At 42.2% G+C, this 18,967-nt stretch overlaps 1 protein-coding gene across 1 annotated transcript in view; it reads right to left on the reverse strand.

Annotated features, from left to right (window-relative positions):
- The window catches only part of LOC126464270 (uncharacterized), a 181,272-nt gene that overhangs the window by 23,020 nt on the left and 139,285 nt on the right, over positions 1-18,967 (reverse strand). Inside the window, exon 2 of the mRNA XM_050096222.1 lies at positions 1,335-1,418. Coding sequence (XP_049952179.1) covers positions 1,335-1,418 — 84 coding nt within the window. The remainder of the gene's footprint in view (positions 1-1,334; positions 1,419-18,967) is intronic.

An 18,967-nucleotide genomic window follows, 5' to 3' on the forward strand; every position in this document is an offset into this window, starting at 1 on the left:
TACTTGTGCTATACCAATATTGACCTACTCATTTGGAGTAGTGAAATGGAGTAACACAGGCCTAGAAGCACTCAATACACTTACACGTTCACAATGCCACAAATATAGAATACATCACATACATTCAGCAACAGAAAGAATCACATTAAGCAGAAAGGAAGGGGATTCATCGACATAAAAAACCTACATTATGGACAGGTAGACAATTTAAGAAAATTCTTTCTAGAACGAGCAGAAACTAGCAAAATACACAAAGCAACCACTCATATAAATACATCGGCTACACCACTGCAATTTCATAACCACCTTTACAACCAGTTAGATCATGTAACATCAGCAGGTACGAAGAAAGTAAATTGGAAAAAGAAAACACTACATGGCAAGCACCCGTATCATCTAACACAGCCACACATCGATCAAGACGCATCCAACACATGGCTAAGAAAAGGCAATATATACAGTGAGACGGAAGGATTCATGATTGCAATACAGGATCAAACAATAAACACCAGATATTACAGCAAGCATATTATTAAAGATCCCAATACCACAACAGATAAATGCAGACTTTGCAAACAACAAATAGAAACAGTAGATCACATAACAAGCAGATGTACAATACTAGCAAATACAGAATACCCCAGAAGACATGACAATGTAGCAAAAATAATACGTCAACAACTTGCCATACAACATGAACTAATAAAACAACATGTTCCCACATACAAGTATGCACCACAAAATGTACTGGAGAATGAAGAATACAAATTATACTGGAACAGAACCATTATAACAGATAAAACACCACCACATAACAAACCTGACATCATACTCACCAATAAAAAGAAGAAATTAACACAACTAATCGAAATATCCATACCCAATACAACAAATATACAAAAGAAAACAGGAGAAAAAATTGAAGAATACATCCAACTGGCTGAGGAAGTCAAGGACATGTGGCATCAGAATAAAGTTGACATCATACCAATCATACTATCAACTACAGGAGTCATACCACACAATATCCACCATTACGTCAATACAATACAGCTACATCCAAACTTATATATACAATTACAGAAATCCGTAATTATTGATACATGTTCAATTACCCGAAAGTTCCTAAATGCAATATAACATATACCGTACAGTTAAAAGGAAGTGACGCTTGATCAAGGTCCGCGTCACGTCCCATTTTTAACCAGACTTAACGTCTGAGAAAGTAAAGAAATATAATAATAATAATTTGTGACAATGTAATGTAGCACAGCTGGCCTTAGATACTACTGCAGATTCTATCATCAGTAGGTAGTGGTCATTGCTGAACTTACCCCATAGTTCTTCAACATGTTCTTCCTTGTAAAGGTCCTAGTGTTCTTTAGAGGCTGCATAATATTGCCTGTAAAGCGCAGTTGCTGGAAAAGAAAGTTTGTTGCAACAGATTGAAAGTAATTTGGTATTTATATAAGTGTTGTATTACTTTACATAAGCTATGGAAGCAAACAAACAAGGTTGTGCAGTGAATTTGGAATTTCCATGGATATTGTTACCTTCGCAATATCCTGAATGGTTTTTTCAGCCTGTTAGGCATAAGCAGCAAGGAACACAAACATTTTTAATGGCTTCATGTTGCTTTGTACCTTGCCAGTCAAATTTACACTCAGCCAAGTTCAACTATTTTGCAAGTAATGACAGAATACTTATACAAAATTGAGTGCCTGCACAGTTGCAAGTATGACTTGTGTGTATTCTTCGCGATCGTCACAGCCTTCTGTACACATCAGGTCTGTATGGTACTAAGATACCGGAATAGTTTCTTCCACCACTCCGAAGAAGTAATTGGAGACTAACTTGGCTGGCTGCCAACCAATGCAGCATCACACAGGAAGGGCTCATTCTGGTAATTGTCAAGTCATTAGTAGCCCCATTGTATTAGCACATGAACTACTTCAGATTCCTAGACAAAGTCCAAGGATAGTTAATCTTCTTTAAAGTAATGAATATTCTGGTACAGTTGCTTTTCAAATACTTCGCTGAGGCGTGATGATGGCACTGACTTATTCAAATACAGGAACGAGAACTGGCAGTGGCAGCTTCTCCAGTATGTGAAGAAAAACTGAATGATATATTATTAACCTGCAGTGGTAACATACACTGTGAACAGTGGAACACCTTCACTAAGACACAGTTCTGTGAGAACTCTTTGAATTTTACTATTTTTAATGGTAGCCGACATATTAATGCATACCAAAGGTCGTGGGAAGTATTACTTAAAGGTGAACATAGTCTGTGTGCCTGTACCTATACCCATCCGTAATGTGACTTATCTAGTGTAGATCTGGTAGAATGAAAAATCATTCACATAATTGCTCTTGCTACTGATGCAAACTGTCACTTAGAAAGATACTATTATGAGGCTCGACTGTTACATCAGATACAGCTAGGTAGCCAGCCAGCATCCCCCTATCTGCCATGTGATGTTTACATCTGCCTGTCAAAGGCTTGTAAGCGGAAAAAGGGCACTACGAATGGGTTTAGTAGAACTTTTGGAGACCTAGTGGGCAAAGGGTCAGGCCAAGTAATCGGAAACTAATTAGACTACCATAGAAGGCAGACATGGTATTAATTTCTACGTGCAAACGAACAGAACAATGAAAGGTTCTGGCGTGTAACGAAAGAGGAAGTGGCAGCAGCCCTCAATGAAACTGCTTTGTACACCCAAGCGATAGTTAACCCACAAGGAACAGATTCTCTCACAAACCAAACACGAACACCAGATCGTCATCAGAACAGTTCCGAGAACTTGCAGAGTGTGAATCAGACATTTTCTGCTAATGACTTCAATTTGCGGGGGCGCACCTTGGTCCCGTGTAATTAGGCTCCAGGATTTGGTAACGCGAAACCCCTACTACGGAAGCATCTGCCGTGTAACAGCATTGTTTTACTTCTGTAATAATATTTTTCCTTCCTCCGTAAACCATGGACGCTAACATGAGTCATAATGTCAAATCCGAAATTAAGGACCCATGTTTTTTTGAACGGAACTGCTATAGGAAGAGAAAAATGAAGAAAGTTACGAACTGTTGGCTGAAAAAAAATATTATACCACAAAAATTTTGATTTTACAAGAAACACAAGACCTGAAGGTAAGTGGTTTGCTAAGCGTTTCTACGCAGCACTGTTGCCGTATACGTAGATGCTGAAAGAGTGATGGAGCATCTCAGACCAAAGCAGAACCACATTTTGATGCTATATGTACTCACGACGTTGTGCAACATTGAGGTATCGCCTTTGAGAGCTGACGAAACGGCTGTTTCCGGAAGGTGTATGTACTAATGCCAGTGCACCGCACGCAAATTAGGTCATCAGGACATTCGGAAAATTGATACTAAAAATGAAACGGCATTAACTTTAAAAAAATCTAAGAACTGAAACATTTAATACGTCGGTAACAAAGGAAACTAAGCGTTGTAAAAAAGTCTCCAGTGAATAAAAATAAGTCAAAACCAAGACTTAACATGTTCGTGATTGTTGACGTTGCAATGATAAATGAGGCCGTTTTGTAAAATCCAATTCCAAGGTGGTGTAAGTAATGAGGAATGGTAAATATCGCTACTAATGGCCTACATTATCTATCAACACAGAACTCGAAACAGTAAAAATTACGAACTTACTCGAGAGTAAATTTAAAATTCTACGCGAAGACTAAATTAACCAACCCCTTGCCATCATTTCATAACATCTGAATTTATTGACAAAAAAATCTCGAACGTCAAAATTATCTAAGTCACGTTGTTGTTGTTGTTGTTGTTGTTGTTGTGCTCTTCAGTCCAGAGACTGGTTTGACGCAGCTCTCCATGCTACTCTATCCTGTGCAAGCTTTATCTCCCACTACCTACTGCAACCTACACCCTGGTCTCCCTCTTATGATTTTTACCCTCCATGCTGCCCTCCAATACTAAATTAGTGATTCCTTGATGCCTCAGAATCCCAACCGATCCCTTCTTCTAGTCAAGTTGTGCCACAAATTTCTTTTCTCTCCAATTCTATTCAATACCTCCTGATTAGTTATGTGATCTACCTATCTAATCTTCAGCATTCTTCTGTAGCACCAGATTTCGAAGGCTTCTATTCTCTTCTTGTCTAAACTATTTATCACCCACGTTTCACTTCCATACAAATACTTTCACAAACGATTGCCTCACATTTAAATCGAAACTCGATGTTTACAAATTCCTTTTTTCAGAAACGCTTTCCTTGCCATTGCCAGTCTACATTTTATATCCTCTCTACTTCAACCATCATCAGTTATTTTGCTCCCCAAATAGCAAAACTCTGTTACTACTTTAAGTGTCTCGTTTCCTAATCTAATTCCCTCAGCATCACCCGACTTAATTCGACTACATTCCATTATCCTCGTTTTGCTTTTGTTGATGTTCATCTTATATCCTGCTTTCAAGACACTATCCATTCCGTTCAACTGCTTTTTCAGGTCCTTTGCTATCTGACAGAATTAAAATGTCATCGGCGAACCTCAAAAGTTTTCATTTCATCTCCGTGGATTTTAATACCTACTCTGAACTTTTCTTTTGTTTCCTTTACTGCTTGCTCAATATACAGATTGAATAGCATCGGGGAGAGGCTACAACCCTGTCTCACTTCCCAACCACTGCTTCCCTTTCATGCCCCTCGACTCTTATAACTGCCATCTGGTTTCTGTACAAATAGTAAATAGCCTTTCGCTCCCTGTGTTTTACCCCTGCCACCTTCAGAATTTGAAAGAGAGTATTCCAGTCAACATTGCAAAAGCTTTCTCTAAGTCTACAAATGCTAGAAACGTAGGTTTGCCTTTCCTTAATCTTTTTTCTAAGATAAGTCGTTGGATCAGTATTGCCTCACGTGTTCCAACATTTCTGCGGAATCCAAACTGATCTTTCCCTGAGGTCGGCTTTTGCCAGTTTTTCCATTCGTCTGTAAAGAATTCGTGTTAGTATTTTGCAGCCGTGACTTATTAAACCGATTGTTCGGTAATTTTCACATCTGTCAACACCTGCTTTCTTTGGGATTGGAATTATGACATTCTTCTTGAAGTCTGAGGGTATTTCGCCTGTCTCATACATCTTGCTCACTAAATGGTAGTTTTGTTAGGCCTGGTTCACCCAAGGCTGTCATTAGTTCTAATGGGATGTTGTCTACTCCTGGGGCCTTGTTTCGACTTAGATCTTTGAGTACTCTGTCTTCATGCAGCGTCATATCTCCCATTTCATCGTCATCTACATTCTCTTCCATTTCTATAATATTGTCCTCACGAATATCACCCTTGTATAGACCCTCTATACACTCCTTCCACCTTTCCCTTATTTGCTTAGTACTTGGTTTCCATCTGTGCTCTTGATATTCATACAAGTCGTCCTCTTTTCGCCAAAGGTCTCTTTAATTTTCCTGTAGGCAGTATCTATCTTACCCTTAGTGATATATGCCTCTACATCCTTAAATTTGTCCTCGAGCCATCCCTGCTTAGCCATTTTGCACTTATTTTCAATCCCATTTTTGAGACGTTTGTATTCCTTTTTGCCTGCTTCATTTACTGCGTTTTTATATTTTCTCCTTTCATCAATTAAATTCAATATTTCTTCTGTCACCCAAGGATTTCCACTAGCCCTCGTCTTTTTACAACTTGATCCTCTGCTGCCTTCACTACATCATCCATCAAAACTACCCATTCTCCTACTATATTTCTTTCCCCAATTCCGGTCAGTTGTTCCCTTATGCTCTCCGTGAAACTCTGTACAACCTCTGGTTTAGTCAGTTTATCCAGGTCCCATCTCATTAAATTCGCACCTTTTTGCAGTTTCTTCAGTTTTAATCTACAGTTCATAACCAATAGATTGCGGTCAGAGTCCACATCTGCCCCTGGAAATGTCTTAACAATTTAAATCCTGCTTCCTGAATCTCTGTCTATGTATAATATAGCTGATACCTTCCAGTATCTCCAGGCTTCTTCCATGTATACAACCTTTTATCATTCTTGAAGTGTTAGCTATGATTAAGTTATGCTCTGTGCAAAATTCTATCAGGCGGCTTCCTCTTTCATTCCTTACTCCCATTCCATATTCACCTACTAAATTTCCTTCTCTTCCTTTTCCTACTATTGAATTCGTCACCTGCCCGCATCTCGTGGTCGTGCGGTAGCGTTCTCGCTTCCCACGCCCGGGTTCCCGGGTTCGATTCCCGGCGGGGTCAGGGATTTTCTCTACCTCGTGATGGCTGGGCGTTGGGTGCTGTCCTTAGGTTAGTTAGGTTTAAGTAGTTCTAAGTTCTAGGGGACTTATGACCACAGCAGTTGAGTCCCATAGTGCTCAGGGCCATTTTTGAATTCGTCACCCATGACTATTAAATTTTCGTGTCCCTTCACTATGTGAATAATTTCTTTTATCTCATCATACATTTTATCAATCTCTTCGTCGTCTGTGGAGCTAGTTGGCATATAAACTTGTACTATTGTGGTATGTGTGGGTGTCGTATCTATCTTGGCCAGAATAATGCGTTCACTGCGCCGTTTGTAATAGCTTACCCGCATTCTTATCTTCCTATTCATTATTAAACCTACTCCTGCATTACACCTATTTGATTTTGTATTTATAACCCTGTATTCACCTGACCAGAAATGTTGTTCTTCCTGCCACCGAACTAATTCCCACTATATCTAACTTTAACCTATCCACGTCCCTTTTTAAATTTTCTAACCTACCTGCCCAATTGAGGGATCTGACTTTCCACGTTCCGAACCGTAGAACGCCAGTTTTCTTTCTCCTGGTAACGACGCCGTCCTGAGTAGTCCCCGCCCCGAGATCCGAGTGGGGAACTATTTTACCTCCGAAATATTTTACCCAAGAGGACGCCATCATCATTTAACCATACAGTAAAGCTGCATGCCCTCCTGTTGCTTTCAGCCGTTCGCAGTACCAGCACAGCAAGGCCGTTTTGGTTAGTGTTACGAGGCCAGACCAGTCAATCATCCAGACTGTTGCCCCTGCCACTACTGAAAACGCTGCTGCCCCTCTTCAGGAACCACACGTTTGTCTGGCCTCTCAGCAGATACCCCTCCGTTGTGGTTGCACCTACAGCCTCATTGCATAGGTTTACTCCCCCCTCCCCACATATGTGCGTGCACAGATAGCTGTACACGGCTCCTTAGCCCCAGTCAGGTTGCGACCGTAAATTCGACAGATCAAGCGTTTGTCGCCCTTGAGTATGATGTGGGGGGAGGCGATGTGTTTCAACATCCGCGTTTTTTCACAGATAACTGCATTAATGAGAAATGGAAAACAAGTGACTGCAGCAAACTAATCTATCTGTGGTACGCAGACCAGCAATGTGGGAAGACGACGAGAAGGGATTGGGTAACATATTGCGATAACAATATTTGCCCTGTTTCCTTGTACACGAATGAGGCGGAACTAACATAGAATAAGCGAGTAGACCTGAGACATTGCTTTCGCTATAATAGCAACTTATGGGCAGCAATTGCGATTGACAGATTCATGGGGCCATGCAGATAACCGGCGACATTAACAAGCGCTGTTACATATGCTGCAAACACCCTATTGTTGAATGCTACCCTCGAAGAAAGTAGCAACGATTATGAATGCTGGAAGACTATGGATCCTCTCATTTGCTATGCGTCTACGGCTTTACTAAGTCCATACATTTGAGTGCTTTGGTAGAAAGAACCATATTTTTACTTGACTGGCACGGAGAAGATTTAAAGGCATTGTGTGCGACAACAATCGACCGCATAGACCCTTTACAGGATGTTCCATAAGTTTTCATTTCTAACAAATGTTTATAGGACTGGTTTCTTATTTTGATCAGTACTAACTTTAGTGAGAAATTAAACAAGGAAAAAAAAGGTTAGTTACACTCACTGCATATCGAAATCTGTGACTTCAACTAGAAAGACTTCCAACACACTGCGAGTCAAACGAGTAAATGAAAATCATGAGGTGCTAGTTGGTGGACATCTGCTAGCTCACAATACGCTTGCAGATGTTAATAAACGGAGTAAGATTACATAAAACATCCGTTGGTGCAGAAGTGAATTAGTATCTTCCTAAAACCTACTTGATGTGTGGTGATCGTGATAGACATGGATGTCATCGCAACGTAACTTTACAGTGACATTTCGAACTTTTGTTCAGATTTAGTAAACGTTATAAATTTTTCCCTCCGCCCAATTAATAGTATTGTTGGTTCACATCTAATAGCTCAGCAGCGTTTTTATCACTGTAGGTTCAGTCTGAGTTGTCTGATAAGAGGACGCAGTTTGCCAGTCTTGTATTAGGAATCCTGAAAAGTCTACTGCTCGTAGAAGTTTATCATTGGGTGTAGCAAAAACTAATATTCAAAATATCCTTCATAAGAGTGTACGGCACGTATGGTTAAGACGGAGGGGAAATTGATGTCACCATTTGAGAGCGCAGCAACCAAGTGAAACACACCCTCACATTCGTGGTCCCTCGAAAGCGATGTGGCCTGCTCCACGATTGCGTTGTTAGACCTGTCTTCTTCGCATTGTGTGGTAAAGACACGTATGTGGGAGACCTACTGTTCAGACACACGACTATCCCTTCCACATTTTTAGGTTTTCCGTGATTTCCTTTAATCGCTTAAGGAAAGTGCCAAGACGGGTCTATTGAAAGCGCACGGCCGATTTCATTCCACATCCTTTCCTCGCGGTCTCTAGACATGATAGTAGACGAGATGTTTAATTTCCCTCCCCCATCGCAGAGAGTAATTTAATTGGGCTGATTCATCCCAATTCACTTAAAATTTGTTTCGCATGAAAACAGTTTGATAGCCGTAACTGGGCATAAGACAGTATTTAATGTGGAATATAGAGCCTCCACGTTCCCCTTATGTCTGTTCAGCCTTAAATGAGTTCCTAGCTAACGGATTGGAACAGAGCGAGGTTGCGCTGTGGTTAGCATGCTGGACTCGCATTCGGGAGGAAGACGGTTCAAACACGCGCCCGGCTATCCTAATTTAGTTTCTACACGTTTTCCCTAAATCGCTTCATGCAAATGCTGCATGGTTCCTCCGAAAGGGCACCGCCGTCTTCCTCATACTTCTGTCATCCGATGACCTCGCTGTTGGGTGTCCTCTCCCAAATTAATCAATCAATCAACAATCCTAACTGATTAGATAAGGTAGTCTAACCACGAAGCCCCTGTCACTTCCGGAATTATGCTTCTATGACTACTGTAAGAACATTGTATAGAGTGAAAATACGTATGATCGGTATTGGCCAACTGTTGAAACGTAGCTAAGGATGTGAACTGAGATGCAGTAAAATTTATTTGCATGTGTGTGTAATTATTCTTAAGTGAGAGAAGTCTGGTTTGAACGTGTTCATAGGATTGATGCTAGAATCCTGAAAGGGTTGTAATGTAAGAGCATAATGAAGACTCTTTGTCGATGACCGTGTAGACCCATGAAAGAACTACTAAACGTACAGCATATACAAAATGTTAAAGCGCATGGATGTGAGGTATGATCCATCCAAATACCCATGCAGTTTAGCACGGCGCTTTCGGAATTACGGGAGGCCACCAGGCCCGGATCGAATCCGCCCAGCAGATTAAGAGCGAGGGCAGGAGTCTGCGTGGATGTATTTATGCGGTTTCCCACATCCTACTAGGTCGGGGTCGTCAAACTTCCTTGTTCAAGAGCCAATACTGACACCGATGGGGCGGCACCTCGTGCCCCATATGTACCGATCTTATCAATAATAGGCAAAGTACGTAAGTTAGCATGTTGTCATCCCCCGATAGACGAGCTACAGTGAGGGCGCGATAAATTGGCCATTGGCTTCCAAGTACTGATCGTTAGAAGTCGGCACCATTAAAAACACTTGGTGTCGTTTGTTCTCTGTTTCACCCTCAGCGATCCCGACATTGTGACACTGTATTTTCCTGACGAAGTGCTGCTCCGTTGTGTGATTAGATTATTACTGATTAATAACAGTAGTTGTACTTATTAAATGCAATATGAGACACGGTCATAACTGTTCACCAAATGTTTTGAATTTAGTTTTTCTTTTACTCAGTGCATTGTATTACAACAGCCTTGCTACATTTAGGTACCGCATCTAAAGATGATCATCTCTGTAATGCACATTCATGAACCCATTCTTCTTCTGTTCCTTGTCACAATTTGTTCCATATCAGCTGTCGCACACGCTCGCGAATTGTCAGTACTGCAAGACACAATAAGCCATTCCCCCTTCCACACCTTCTAACCTCCCAGTGGTCGCTCTACTTACCTCTCTGCCTATGAGGTAAGCGGTCGAATTCACCAGCGTTAATTAAAATCTAGCACATCCTAAAATATTACTGTCTAAATATTTTAGTTCGTTACCGAGCAGAACACTTACTCTTAAGCTCTTACTGTTAATTGACGTCTGCTGAGACTGAGAACCGTGGTCCACACAAATAATGTGGTCCGTTTGACGATAACTGGACTAGGTGAATATTGGGCAGGTACCCACATGCCACATCAGTTCCACGATTCGAAAATCTTCCGAAAACGTTCTTTCACTTTCCAGAATGAGATTTTCATTCTGCAGCGGAGTGTGCGCTGATATGAAACTTCCTGGCAGATTAAAACTTGCCCGCGAAAGGCAAAGGTCCCGAATTCGAGACTCGGCCCGGCACACAGTTTTAATCTGCCAGGAAGTTTCGTTCTTTCACTTTGTTTAGAATAACACTAGATGCAGACAGATGGGACACAAATTTCATAAGGACAGGGGGAGGGGGGGGGGGCGAGGGGACAGGAAGGGCATTGGGTCACCCTTTAACGTCGTCAAAGCCAGGTTAACACTCTGACAGCGTGAAGGTACTGTAAAAAGGCCAGAAAGAGAATATAGCATGTAAGATATGCAGTGCACAGTCAATGTCAGCTACATTCTGGATAAACAAAAGTCGTATTTGTTTCCTGACTCGAGAACTGGCAGACAAGTCTAGGTATGTAGTGCGTACATTTGCAACCTAATTATTGAGTTGAATATAGTTTGTGTTCTTGGTCATGTATCTGAGCATCAGTTCATTATGAGATGGCATTGGCAACTTCGAAATTATACAACGAAAATCCAATAGCCTAGGTATAATTTACTGACCTTCCCAATTTGGAAAGGCTTTCACGAAAATGGAAGTATTAGTGTAATCTGTTTGCATGGCGTCCCAGAGCTGCCTTCATTTTCAGTATTATTGCCGAGACCGTTATGCTTTATGATCCACTTAAAAGATAGCGACGTGTAGTGTAAATGTTCAGTTAACTTAATAAGGGCATTCTGTTGTAGAACTGCAATGTGAGAGTTCCGGACAGGCTGTTAGCCTGTACCAACTACTCAAGGCCGTGGAAATGAAAAAATAGTTCATGCCGTACAATCAGTTCTGTGCAGAAGTGTGGTGAAAATTGACTCAGAGGGAAGCGGATGCAAACAAATATAGGTTTTATCGGTGAAGTGTTACAGAGCTTTCACATACATCATCATTCAAAGGATCTACTGCGGTAGTCGTCAAACTGCGGCCCGAAACTTACCCATGCAGCCTGAGTTTCACAGCCGTATTATACATATTATAAATACGAAAGTAACTCTACTATTTACCGGTTTGAAGAATATTGTGTGAGATATAAGAGAATAATTTCAACCGAAAGAGCTATTTCCTGATAGACTTTTGAATTGCATCATATTTGTATAAATACTTTATCGTTTCGTATTTTCTACGTAATAAGATTCATTGTAATGAATACAATCCCTGTACAAACTTCAACACATTTAATCGATATTCGAATACTAATATGTCACAATCCCTTCGCATTTTAGCCATTGAGCGTCATGTCTCTTGTAGCTCCTGATACGTTTGAAGTCTAAGCCCAGCCACGGGCAACAGGTAGACATATGAGGGCAGCTAACGTCATTGCACGTACAAATATTATAAAATTTAAGCTGAGCCGAACTATAGTTTTCTTTGTCAATTCAACACTATTTAATATTTTTAGGAGATCCACGTTTTATTTTAATACTGTCGATCATCACTGTTCAGAATAAAGCTACTGATATGCATTAACAGCTCGTGGTCGTGGGGTTAGTGTAGCTGACCTTCGATCACAGGCAGTTTGGTAGTGTGGGTCGCGAAATGGAAACTACTGTGAAAATCCGACGAAGCTTTTCACAGATGTGTTGGGCAATGCCTCTCGTAAGTCCATGGATCGCGTCACGTCGCTCTTTTCAGTTGTGCCCAGTGAACACTTGAAGATGCTCAGGAAATAGCGTCTCCCGGCAAGTATGAGGGCGTAGTGAGAGATTTCGCCTGATGCCATGCAGCCCACATCACATTGTCATGCGGTTCCTCCTCCATGACTAGTCTCGGCCATACTCTGCAGGGGCGTTGAAGATACGCCTGCAGCGTTTTCGATGGGCAGTGTTTGATTACTCACAATATAGCCGGTAACTGGCTGCCACTGAGTTTCATCTCAGCTCAAATGAACTGCTGGCTTTGAAGACAACACTTTCGCACAGTCAACGAGCTGTATACTGGGGTGGAGTATTGGCGCTTTCTATGACGGAGAGTATTAGAAAGTTGGAACAACGTTACGACAAATGTCTCAAATCGGAGCGGCGACTATGTAGAGAAGTAGCTGGAAGGTGTAGCTAACTGTTGCAAATAAAACAATTTTGATTTTTACAGTGGTTTCCATTTCGTGACCGATCGGAACTTGATTTCCAAGTAGTCCTCTTATTTTCACACGCGCTTAATTGTAATTGACGTTAGTGAATTCGTCCGTGATATAAGTAATGTTGCCGGTCATTGTCTTTCGTTACTAACAACACAGGAGCATGCGCAATTCTCACCGATTAGCTGCTATGTTGTAAATTTCAAATGGGAATAACTTCGATTTGTGAATGCGCATAATAGAGTTGGTCTTCAGATGTGGTGCATACTTATAGCAAGGAGTACGAAATTAAATCAATGAGCTGGCGTGCAGTTTATCGCGCCCTTACTTTGTCTATTCTATTGGGGACCCCCACAATCTCAGTAATGGGTCTGTAGCAAAATAGTGTCACGACCACTGATCTGGTGGATAATGTCTGATGCAGCGTGAGACTGTTAGCTGTCGATGCTGTGTAAAGTTGCAAAGCCACGAGTCTATTGAAAACTCTTAACTTATCGATAATTTGTGCAGAGACTGGCGGTTGACACTGTAAGTAAAGAAGCATAAGTACGCCCATAAATTGTCGAAGGGATTCATTGCCATTAGTTAACAGAGCAATATCCCGAACTTTTTTGCCGCAGACTCCTTGAACATATTCTCAGTTCGTATGCAATAAATTTTCTTGACACAAGAGAAGCTTACGCCTACGAATCAGCATGTTTTTAGAAAGCATCACTTGCGCAAAATTCACCTTGCCATTTTCTGATGTGAACTATGAATGAGGGGCAACAGGCAGATTACACTTCAAGATTTCCGGAAAGCATTTGACAAGGTTCCCCATTGCAGGCTGTTCACGAAGGTATTTGAGCATATGACATAGGTTCACAGACATGTGAGTGGCTTGAAGTAACGGAACCCGGTACGTCGCCCTTGGCAGTGAGTGTTCATCAGACGCGATAGTATCGTGAGGAGTGCCCCAGATGAGTGTGACAGGACCGCTATTATTTTCAGTATACATAAATGATTTGACGGTTGTTGGGTGGTAATGCTGTGGTTAAGGGAAGGTGTTGAAGCTCAGTGGCTGTAGGAGAATACAGGATGACTTTCACAAAATTTCCAGTTGGTGTGATGAATGGCAGATAACTCCAAATGTAGAAAAAATGTGAATTAATGCGAATGACTGCGAAAAACAAACCGTAATGTTCAGATACAACATTAGTAGTGTAGTTTTTGGCACAGTCACATCGCTTAAATATCTGGGCGTAACGTTGTAAAGTGATACGAAATGGAAAAAAAATCTGAGGATTGTGGTAGGGAAGACGAATGGTCGACTTCGATTTATTTTAGGAAAATGTGGTTTATCTATAAAGCAGACCACATGTAGGACACTAATGCGACCTATTCTTGAATACTACTTTAGTGTTTGGGGTCCGTACCAGGTCGGATTAAAGGAAAGACATCGACGCAATTCAGAGGTGGGCTGATTTGCTACCGGTAGGTTCGATCAAAACGCAAGTGTTACAGAGATGTTTCGGGAACTCAGATAGGAATCCCTGGAGGGCAGGCGAACTTCGAGGAACACCGTTGAGAAAATTTAGAAAACCGACATTCCTAGCTGACTGCAGAATGATCCTACTGCCGCCAAAATACAGGACCACGAAGTTAAGATACGAGAAATTAGCGCTCGTACGGAGGTATATAAACAGTCGTTTTTCCTCCTTCCTATTTGCGAGTGGAACAGGAAAGAAAATGACTATAAAAATAGTACGGGGTACCTACCCTCCGCCACACGCCGTACGGTGGCTTGCGGAGTATCTTTGTAGATGCACAGGTAGAGTACAATACAACAGTAAAATGCCTAGAGCTAATCGTTAGGAGTGATCTAATGTGAGTCACTACATAAAAAGGAACGCAGATGTTTGGCAGATTCGTTGGGAGAATTTTAAGGTTATATAATTCTTCCACAAAAGAAATGCTAATAAAACATCTGTGTGACAGACTCTTCAGTATTCCTCATTAGTCTGGGGCCGTTACCACGTACACTACTGGCCATTAAAAATGCTACACCAAGAAGAAATGCAGATGATAAACGGGTATTCATTGGACAAATACACTAGAACTGACATGTGAGTACATTTTCATTCAATTTGGGTGCATAGATCCTGAGAAATCGTTATTCAGAACAACCACCTCTGGCCGTAATAACGGCCTTAATACGCCCGGGCATTGAAGCAAACAGAGCTTGGATGGCGTGTACAGGTACAGCTGCCCATGCAGCTTCAACACGATACCACAGTTCATCAAGAAGAGTGACTAGTTTATTGTGACGAGCCACTTGCTTGGCCCCCGTTGACCAGACGTTTTCAATTGGTGAGAGATTTGGAGAATGTGCTGGCCAGGGCAGCAGTCGAACATTTTCTGTATCCAGGAAGGCCCGTACAGGACCTGCAACATGCGGTCGTGCATTATCCTGCTGAAATGTAGGGTTTCGCAGGGATCGAATGAAGGGTAGAGCCACGGGTCGTAACACATCTGAAATGTAACGTCCACTGTTCAAAATGCCGTCAATGTGAACAAGAGGTGACCGAGACGTGTAACCAGTGGCACCACATACCATCAAGCCTGGTGATACGCCAGTATGGCGATGACGAATACACGCTTCCAATGTGCGTTCACCGCGATGTCGCCAAACACGGATGCGACCATCATGAAGCTGTAAACAGAACCTGGATTCATCCGAAAGAATGACGTTTTGCTATTCGTGCACCCAGGTTCGTCGTTGAGTACACCATCGCAGGCGTTCCTGTCTGTGATGCAGAGTCAAGGGTAACCACAGCCATGGTCTCCGAGCTGATAGTCCATGCTGCTGCAAACGAAGTCGAACTGTTCGTGCAGATGGTTGTTGTCTTGCAAACGTCCCCTTTGTTGACTCAGGGATCGAGACGTGGCTGCACGATCCGTTACAGCCATGCGGAAAAGATGCCTGTCATCTCGACTGCTAGTGATACGAGGCCGTTTGGATCCAGCACGGCGTTCCGTATTATCCTCCTGAACCCACCGATTACATATTCTCCTAACAGTCATTGGATCTTGACCAACGCGAGCAGCAATGTCGCGATACGATAAACCGCAATCGCGATAGGCTACTATCCTACCTTTATCAAAGTCGGAAACGTGATGGTATGCATTTCTTCTCCTTACACGTGGCATCACAACAACGTTTCACCAGGCAACGCCGGTCAACTACTGTTTGTGCATGAGAAATCGATTGGAAACTTTCCTCATGTCAGCACGTTGTAGGTGTTGCCACCGGCGCCAACCTTGTGTGAATGCTCTGACAAGCTTATCATTTGCATATCACAGTATCTTCTTCCAGTCGGTTAAATTTCGCGTCTGTAGCACGTCATCTTCGTGGTGTAACAATTTTAAAGGCCAGTAGTGTAGTATTAATATAAGTAATAGGGAAAACCAGAGGATGAGAGGCACTTTCCGGCACTGGGTCATTTAGTAAGCTCGAGAACGCTAAGCTCAGTGAACTGCAGGGGCAGACCCTAGAAGAGAAGCGTCGTGTGTCACGGGAACGTTACTGTTGAAATTGTTGGGCGACACTTCAGTTCCTCCAACAAAAATCTCGCGAAATGACCATGACGAAAAAATCTGTGAAGTTAGAGCTAATACGGAGATTCACCCATAATCCTTGACGAGGAAACTGGAAGTGGTAATGGAACCAGAAGTACCCTCCATCATAAGGTGGCTTACCGAGTGTAGATGTAAGATGAGGGCTACACTAACCTATATCTTCAGTTGTGTACAACTAGTGATTTATTTGTGGTTGTAACATGTAACCTGTAACGAAATCAGGGTGGCCGAGATGTGTCACTCAACTTGAATGGCTTAGCAGCTCCTCCTCCTATCATTACCAAGAATGCTGTTTTCCGACCATTGCGATTCACTTGCCTGCCAGGTGTCTAGTGCTAGTCTATATTAATTTAGGATGAATTATTGGTCCTTAAAGAAGGATAAGGATGACTGGACCCCGCCTGCTCACTGTAGAGCGACTGGTTCTTCGCCTTTGTCACGAATTCCCCATTTCAGCCACAGGTACTCACTCCGCCGTGCAGGCGTGAGAATAACATAGCTGTGTGGTTTGTGGCGTGGCACGTGTTCGACGCCGTTGCGTCAGCTTCGGCCAGTATTTGTGCCGGGATCAATACATTAGGGAGCGATGCCTCTGGGCGCCGTCGAGGCGAGGCAGCGGGTTCGAAAAAATGGCAGCACCCGCTCTGCTCTCCCTATGTCTAGAGATGTTCTGAAGACCGAAACGAGGTAAGCTCTGCAGGCAGAGGCGTGATTACGGCAGCCAGGTGAAGTTTTAAGCAGGCAATAAAAGTGGGGGAGGGTAGAAGAAGGAGGTGAATAATGCTAAGAAGAAGAAGGGAATGGGTTGCAGGTTACTAAAATAGGAAGGGGACAGAGATGTCTGAAAGGAAAGCATGAGCAGATGCAGATTTTTCTGTGTGTTCAGCAGCATAAATACAGATAGTATTAAACCTTTTAATAGATCAGATACACGGACAAGAATCGATTTGCTGTTTTCATTCGTCCTGAATGTTCCATAAACGTGCCAATAGCTCAAATTTCTTAGCGAAAATGTCAATTATAGCGTCGAGGTTGACGTTAACATGCCGCTTAAATTTTTTGTACATGAAGGGCATCTAATTACGTTGCGCAAGTTTTGAGTCTATTTTATTCTGTTCCGAAATAATTCGGACGAAACCATGTCGCACTTAAAACAAACTTTTCCTTCTGTGGCTAAGAGTCGCACTGAGACTGGAGGCAAAGAAAGGTAATTAGCTCAAACCTGCCCTTGGGCAACCTATTCTCAACTATGCGGAAATCTTTACGCAAATACAGATTTAGTAATGTTACGAAACCATTGACTATCTACTCTGCTTTACAAGAGCTGAAGCCTAACATAGTTTTATGATTCTTCCTTTGCTGGTTTTCATTAACGTCCGTACACATGGAACTCCTTTCACTTGACTTTGTCATAATCAAGAATGAATAAAATTAAGAAAACCATTACTGGCCCAGTTAGAGATTACACACTTACTGCTCCGATCTACTTTCACTTTGAGTCAGTTGGCGGAGGAGGAGATTAGTGTTTAACGTCCCGTCGACAACGAGGTCGTTAGAGACGAAGCACAAGCTCGCTTTAGGGAAGTGTAGAGAAGGAAATCGGCCGTGCCCTTTCAAAGGAACCAAACTGGCAGATGCCTTCAGGGATTTAGTGAAATCACGGAAAACCTAAATCGGGATGGCCGGACGTGGGTGTGAACCGTTCAGTGTGCTAACCACTGCGCCACCTCGCTAGGTGAGACAGTTGACCTAAGACAGTCAAAGATCATAAGACAATCCAAGGTCACGCCCCACGACATCACAGTATTACCCATTTACCACAAATTAAAAGCAGCATCGAAGCTGGAAGGCTCTGAATTCAATTCGCATCACGTTTAATTTTCAGCAAATTTTCACAAGTGATGTCAGTGTCGTGTACAATTGGACTATCGCAATAATGCGAATACGTCTACACTGGTGCCACTAGGTTTCAGCCCTGCAGCTGGAAGGTTCAGGGTTTGGCCCCTACAATATTGAATTTTCTTAAATTTTATCCAGTTGAAGTGAAATTCGGCATTAACGTCTAATGCAAAGAGCACATTAGTAACAATACCTACATACGCGAACGTGTCATGCCCTCAATCCAATTGCTGCTGCTGCTGCTGCTGCTGTGGAGGGTATCGGATGAAATGTAAGAACATGGAACATGATATGAGTCGAATCCTGAACCTTCCAGGTACAGGGCTGGGACCTGGTGATAAAAGTATTAGCATTATGCGATAGTTCCAGTTGTGCTACGACAGTGACTTCAACTCGTGGAACTTAACTGAAAGTTAAACATGACGGGACTCAAACCCAGAGCCTTCTGGTTCTAATGCTGTTTTTAATTTAGGGTAGCTGGGTAAGCTTGTGACGTTATAGGGTGTGATATTGGTTTGTTGTAGGGCAATTGGTACACTACAGGTCAAAAGTTTTAGATCACCCATCACAACTATGGATTTATTGTTAAAAGAGGGACTCCGTTTAGATTATTCTATCATAACTCTTTCTGATAATAAAACAAGTAAAGACTAACCGCCTCTGTTGTGTGTTTGACTCATTATTCACATAGAGGGGCGCTGATGAGTAT

This window comes from Schistocerca serialis, chromosome 1 (genome assembly GCF_023864345.2).
Source record: "Schistocerca serialis cubense isolate TAMUIC-IGC-003099 chromosome 1, iqSchSeri2.2, whole genome shotgun sequence".
NCBI lineage: Eukaryota > Metazoa > Arthropoda > Insecta > Orthoptera > Acrididae > Schistocerca > Schistocerca serialis.